We start from the raw sequence: 7495 nt of genomic DNA on the forward strand, positions 1-7495 counted from the left end.
AACGTTAATATTTCCTTTTTCTGTTTTTTGTTTTTGTGAATTAACATTTTTAGAAAGCACCTGGTACGCTTCTATTTGTCTTTGCCATAATTTGTACATATAAATATATTTTGTATTTGTGTTCCTTTTGAGAACATGAATATGTCCCCTCATGCTTTTAATAAAATATTTCAGCTGTTTATTTGGCCTCTATTTTTATTTTATTATTAATTATTAAGTTTTGGCAAAATAATGAATAGAGTTTTGTTAGGTTTGCACACATCAATTCCTCTTTGCTTAGGAAAATTCCATGAGTAACACTGACCTCTATAGCACAGAAAAAAAATCACATTTGCTACATTGGAAAAATATTGGATTTCACAAGCTCTAATCTTTGGAACAAAGCACAAAGAGCTAAACAAAAGTGTTGGTTTACTACCAGTTTGGTTGCATCACCAAGATTCAGTAGTAATGTAAATAATGTGTTAACACACAAAGATATTTATTCAGCTTTTTCATTGTTAAATTGACACTTTCCTTTTTCTGCCTGAAGATGCAGTCCCTTACATTAGGTCATGAACCAAGTACATGCTGGTTATGTCTAATTTATCTCAATTCTCTCATAATAATAATACATTTTAAATTCCAGTTGTATTACTGTCAATAATACAAACACTTTTACTATCACATGATTATGACACCTACATCCATACCATGACAGTTCATTTCAAGTTTCCAATATTCTGCTGGGCCCTGATAATAAGTGAAGTACAACATTTCATGTTTAAAATAATGCTGTACAAAATGACCCAAGTGACTTACAGTGGTGCATTCTCCCACAGTCCTCCCCTCCTCTCCCTTTAAGTTCACCCATGCCTCTTCCTGTCCATCATCCTTTCTCTCCCCTCCTCTCTTACCCAGAATGCAACGCAGGCTGAACAGGCTCAGCTGAGCTATAAAAAGCCATAGCAAGGGGAAGGGAGGGCTGCCGTGCAGTAGGAACTGTGCAGACACACACACACGGGGATCCAGGGACAGCAGCCCCTTGCACTGGGATCTAGAGCCACAGCGCCAAAGAGAGGTCAGTACAGAGGACAAAGGCTCCATAGAGGAAGCATGAAATGACAGGGAGTGGGTCTGACATTGTCAGAGCGAGTGAAGAATACAGAGAGATAGAGAGAGAGAGAGAGTGTGGGTAGGCAGAGTGGGCTGGGCTGTTTGATGGGATGGAGAGTGAGAATAACAGACTGTAATGGTAAACTGTCATCTGGTTTCTCGAGACACTTTGGTTAGTCACACTGTTTAAAATGCTTGACATTGTCAGAAGATCAGGCATTTCTGCATAGTGCAAAGGCACGTAGCTCTTGTGTGACATTGACAGTGATGCAACTCAATGCATGACATAATTGGTTGCTAAACAAATATGTATAACTATAATTTATTCTTATTTTTTTCCCTCCAGACATTGTATTGCACATGGTTTGCCTTCACTCTAATAACATTATCCTCCACCTACACCCATTAAGGCAATTTTAATGCAAGCTGCTCTACCCTTTTACTTCCACTGCCATGCTTCTAGCCCCAGTAGCGGTCATTAACAACTGATTAGGGGCTTAGTACTATTGATCCTTGTGAGTAGATGACACACATTAAAGTAAACCAACGTATGCAATTTGGAACACAAATACGTCCACAACAGCTACAGCTAACACAGAAATGATCTCGCTCCATCCTTTCACAAACATGGAATGTCTCCCACTGCACTGACGTCAAAGGGTCCCTTGTACTCCCTTAAAGGAGCAGTACACTCAATTAATTTGCAGAGTGCCTTAGTAACCAACGATACACAGAGAGAATGCACTAACAGATCATGTGCTCAGTACTTTGTTTTCACTCCTGTTGCTTTCTAAGGGAACTCAGTGAAGCTTTATCCCCGTGTGCTCTTTGGGAATGGTTGACATGCTATCCCTTAACAGCTGAGTCTTTTTTTAGCAGGGCTGAATGTTAAGAAAGAGTACTAAGACATGAGGGTGGGACAGGTGACTCACATTGGGGTGGGGGTTGGGGTGTGTCCAGTTTCTCTATATTTCAAATCAAGGATAGAATAACACAAATCACATGTTCAAATGTGTCTCCATATATCAGGTTACACTCAGCATAAACAGCGCACTCAGTCGCAAGGTATTACATTATTTAAGCAGTAAAAGATTCATGAATGTTAAGGGAAACAATCTGGATCCAATCCTACAGTACATTCACAGGGCTTTGTCCACATATGATAAAGTCCAGTTCAAACATCTTGCCACATCTATCTCCAGTACTGATACAGTCTCTGTTTAGAAATGTATTGGCACAATCACACTACAGCAAAGCCATGTAATGTTTCACTGCATGGTAGGTTTTTGTTCCACAATTCCATGCAGTACTGGGAGGAAGTCCCACACCGACAGCCATGTAATGTTGTTTGCACCATATTAGAACCAGAACACGTCTGGCATGCCATAAGAAGCAGGGGACCCAGAAGATGGTACCATAATAGGCCAGAGAGGCATTACCAAACAAGATCTGTGCTGACTCAGATGTCATCCTCCAAGTGACATTTGCACAGACCACAGGGTTAAAGGCCACTGACATAAATCTGGACACCTGAGAAGCAGCACCACCAGTGCTAAGGAGTGTTGCATGTGAGAATCAGAGAACAAGCTGGTCGCATTTACATCTTAAGTGTACACTCTGCTAAAATATATCTTAATGGTTAAGCAGGAAACACATGTTAGCTCTGGAAAAAGAGAAAATCTGACAAAGTATAATTTAACTTTTTTTTCCCATCTGCAGTCTAGCTACAATGAAACATATCACCTTTCTAATACCATGCATTTCTTAAAGCTTACTTGTCAATAATAGCAGGCATGTGGCAGTGAGCAAACAGTCACATTGAAAGTCAAATTTAAGTTTTGTTAAATCCAATCTAATGTCACTCCCCCAATTTGTATCTATTGGGCTAAGAAAATATGTAGGGTGTAGAATTATCCATCAAGACTTAGAGAATAAGTCTAAAATCCCATGATTATACTCAAGGTACAAGGTAAACTTTATTATCCCAAATAAGGAAATTTGGGTGGTCAAGGTGCAGATACGCAAAGATATACAAAACAGTCATCATAAAAACAGAAATAAATACAAATATTCAATATGCAATTCCCCTCCTTCCATCCCCCCAACACACACACACACACACACACACACACACACACACACACACACACACAGAGCAAGTACCCTCACTCTTGAATACGCTGCCACACACTCATAAATACTATGATGTGCAGTGTGCTACGTGATCCCTGTGAATGTCCAACAGCACTATAATCCACTAACAAATAAATATATATATATATATATATATATATATATATATATATACCCCAATTGTCTTTATCAAACAAGCTGAATTTTCAACAAAATGTATCAGTTCAGTTGTCATGTCATATATATATATATATATATATATATATATATATATATATATATATATATTGCAGCATATAAATATTGCATACAGATTGCCATTCCTCATAGCCCTGACCAAAATACCACCAGATCCAATGTTTTTGTACTGTCCCTCTTATTCTTATTTAACAGTCTAATTGCTGAAGGAACAAAACCTAAACCTACAGTAGCTGTTCTTATTTTCCGTTGCAGAATCCTTACTTTTCCCCGACAGCTTAGTTGGAAGCTGTTGTGCAGAGGGTGAGCAGGGTCATTAAGGATGCGCTTAGCCTTACTCTGACTGAGGTCCTTACACAACTGAGCAGCTGACATCTGGTCATACTAACCCTGCTCGCCATACTGTTCATGTATACTTTTCCGCAACCCATTATAGTTTAGGATGCACATGTTTACAAACATGCAAATCAGGCCAAAGCACACAATGCTCTGTAGGACAGCCTTGTAAAACCGTTGCAGAACATAATGATCCACATTCAAACTGGACAGTTTCCTTAAAAAGAACATTCACTGTTGCAGTTTTCTGACCTTTACAGTGGCACATACATCAAACTTCAGCTGGTCATTAATCTCTATCTCTAAGTATCTGTAAGTGTTAATGCTTTGATGGGTTCATTAACCTTGGTGAGTGGGACTTCTCCTCTACTACGTCCAAAGTATATGTCCATTTCCTTTGGATGGAAAGGTGAATATCACTGTAATGTAATAGTAGTTATAGACAGTATATAATATCAATTCTACACATTTACAGGTGACTTAAGGTGGTATTCTGACTCCAAATTAATTCCTAACATCGAGGGAAATAGTTTTATTGGAGATATCAAATGTATTTCAAAATACATGCAATTGAGAACTGAATTTTATTCACGGCATTATGAAATTTGGCCAACAGAGTCAAAGCAGATCTAAAACTAGGTGGTTATTTTGGCATAGGCAACACCTGTTGAGCCAAATCTTAAAGTTATTTAAAATCAATTCTTTCAAACACATTCATTTTGAACCCAGGGCACATGACACATGCAAGCAGCTAGTTGAAGATATCTATTTACAGTTGCCAGCACACTCCTTCCTCATTCTTCTGTATTTAAGTCAGCTAAAAGGGGAGTGTTACCAGGAAACCACGTACAGTAGATGTTGTCTTCTTTAGATATATTCAGTAACACAGAATGAATAGACATTTCCTGTTTCAATCAGATGTTCAGCGACTAGAACATTTTCTTACAGACTGTAAAAGCTAAGTATTGTTATGCTCTATGTAAGGTAAGCACGGCCACATCATACAGTCTTTAATAATAAAAACAATTAATCACTGCTCCAATTACTCATCCTTGAAATATTGAAAAAAGTACTAGTACTATTAGTACAGCTACTTCTGTTTATGTGTTTGTGAGGTAGAAGTGAAGCAGTTAAAACGTCTGTGGGTTTCTTGGGTTGGTGTTATAGTATTACAAAATATTCACAGTAAAAATAAAGAATGCACAGCAATACTGATTCTCTGAAAAGATAACACAGTTATTAACACTAAAAGGAAATGCTTTTGGGGAAATAATTGTATGACCTTGATTATGTTGCTTCAACAACAGAAATATGCAAATGATGGGATTATGTTTTGGGATTTACAATGGGAAGCAATTTGTTTGGAGTGTCCTAAGTTGATTTGATAAATTATCAAATGATAAAAACATGATCAACAAAGTGTCACTTTTCTGACTGACTTCTACCTTTATTTCAAAATATGTGCTGTAGTGAACTTATTTACTTTTCTGTCCTTTTCTTTTTATTTAGTTGAAGGAAAACACTCATCTAACGCAACACAATGGCAGGTAAATAATATACCATTTGAAAGATTGATTGATGATGATTAATGATGTGTGGAGTTAAGAAGGCAGAAGCAGACTTGATGTGTTGTCTTAGACTCTACTGCCCTCTTATGGTGATTTTTGAGAATACAGTGGAGGTCTTTTTTTTTTCTTGCATTTTACATTTACAACACTGTACAGATATAGTATTCCTTTAAATAGATTGTTATGATATTACATTTAATTAACAGCACAACATTTTATAATAATGCAATTATCTTATGATGTACAGTAGTTGCACACATTTTCATACCATATAATTAAGAGCAAATCCAAATTTTGTGGTTTCTTTTCATTGTTTTGCTCTTTTGTTAGATTTATAACTCAGGCTTTTCCGGTTGCTCCCTGTGATGAGTTGTATCAGGCTAAATAACATTATCAGGTGACAACAGTTGCCATAGCAACACTGTTTGAGTAATAGCACAAACCTACACCAAAGCAAGCACAGTCAAAACAGGCTAGTGGACCAGGCGACACTGTGCCTTGCAACTAAATAAATGGGAAATATGTGTACTGCTGATCACACTATCGACATAATCCATACATTGGACCGTCGAGATGGTTTGTTTCAAAAATCTTTTACTTGTGAATTTAAAGAAGAAAGCTTTGCCAAATAACATGCGTGGACTCATAAGGTCTTTTGTACATGCTCATTTCAGACAAAATTAAAGATGCCAAGATCATCTTTGTTGTTGGTGAGTACACATTGTGTCATTTTGCAAAACAACACATTCAAATATAGCTAAAAAAACAGCTATCTCCCTCGTGCTATACTAATGCTTTTTGTGTTTCTTTTTCAGGTGGGCCTGGCTCTGGAAAGGGCACCCAGTGTGAGAAGGTAGTTGCAAAGTATGGTTACACCCACCTGTCATCTGGGGATCTGCTTCGTGCTGAGGTGTCTTCTGGCTCTGAGAGGGGCAAGCAGCTCCAGGCCATCATGCAGAAGGGAGAGCTTGTGCCCCTGGTAAGAGACAAATAATCAAATACAACAGTTCATGAAGTTTATAATGTTCACTTTTTTGTCGAAACTATTTTAGAGAGGTGGTTCAAGTAATTCAAATTGATCATTTTGGAGGATGAAGTTTGTGGTGCTGTTGAACTGTGCTGCATTATACAGAGAGGTGCCTTTGTTATTTAGCCCATCCTCATTGATATTTATGGGGAGGACAAAATCTGTCAGTATAATAAACTAGCAACTGAGTGTATTTTCTATCAGAAGAGCCAAATCATGGTGAAGGTTGATCATAATGTCTTTGGTCTGCTTTCAGGACACAGTCTTAGACATGATTAAGGATGCCATGATCGCCAAGGCTGATGTCTCCAAGGGCTACCTTATTGATGGCTACCCCCGTGAGGTGAAGCAGGGCGAGGAGTTTGAGAAAAAGGTAGGAGAGGGCATGAGGTGTTGGTCTATAATTCATCCCCGCAAAGCAATACATTAAAAACGTTAACGAGCAAACTACCTTTGATCCCAGATCGGCAAACCCTGCCTGCTGCTTTACGTTGATGCAAAAGGAGAGACCATGGTCAAGAGGCTTTTGAAGCGTGGTGAGACCAGCGGCCGTTCTGATGACAATGAGGAGACCATCAAGAAGCGCCTGGACTTGTATTACAAAGCAACTGAGCCAGTCATTGCCTTTTACGAGAGCCGGGGCATTGTCAGGAAGGTGTGTATGACTGCTATGATAGTGAACATTTAAAACAAAGTATGAACTGTGTGTAAAATCTAACATGTATTTTATATTTGTCCTAGGTTGACTCTGAGCTGCCAGTGGATGAGGTCTTCAGCCAAGTTTCCAAGGCTATTGATGCACTGTAGTAAAACAACATGACTAGATGAACTGCGTCTGTTTTTTTTGGTTTTTTACATCAGTATTAATTTCATCAATACATGAAGAACAACAGAAATAATACCCTAAAAAAAAAACTGAAGGCCGTTAAGGATCAAAGATGCCTTAACTCTACTCCTACTCCAGCAATAGGAATCTTCACGTTTTAAGCTCATAACCATGAATCTGCTAAAAGCAGCATCTGAAAATCCATTTGTTTCTTTATATAAGACTTGCTTCCATTCTGTGCTGAACATGTATGTGAATGTATCCCAGTGACATCGCAAAAGGAACTGCACAGTAGGTGTCAACCATCTCTGG

General features: G+C 38.2%; 1 protein-coding gene across 2 annotated transcripts; it reads left to right on the top strand.

Moving 5' to 3' along the window:
* The first annotated feature begins 896 nt into the window (after positions 1 to 896).
* Positions 897 to 7198, top strand: ak1 (adenylate kinase 1). Of its 2 annotated transcripts, XM_035991714.1 has the most exons (7): positions 897 to 1060; positions 5272 to 5309; positions 6005 to 6040; positions 6146 to 6309; positions 6614 to 6730; positions 6821 to 7012; positions 7099 to 7198. In XM_035991714.1, exons 2-7 carry the CDS (start codon positions 5303 to 5305, stop codon positions 7162 to 7164), a joined length of 582 nt encoding a protein of 193 aa, XP_035847607.1. In that variant the 5' UTR covers positions 897 to 1060; positions 5272 to 5302; the 3' UTR covers positions 7165 to 7198. The 2 variants fall into 2 exon arrangements, with proteins under 2 accessions (XP_035847607.1, XP_031162434.1); XM_031306574.2 differs by lacking the exons at positions 897 to 1060; positions 5272 to 5309 and adding an exon at positions 5772 to 5906.
* The last annotated feature ends 297 nt before the right edge of the window (positions 7199 to 7495 follow it).

Source organism: Sander lucioperca, chromosome 14 (genome assembly GCF_008315115.2).
Source record: "Sander lucioperca isolate FBNREF2018 chromosome 14, SLUC_FBN_1.2, whole genome shotgun sequence".
NCBI classification, from domain to species: Eukaryota; Metazoa; Chordata; class Actinopteri; order Perciformes; family Percidae; genus Sander; species Sander lucioperca.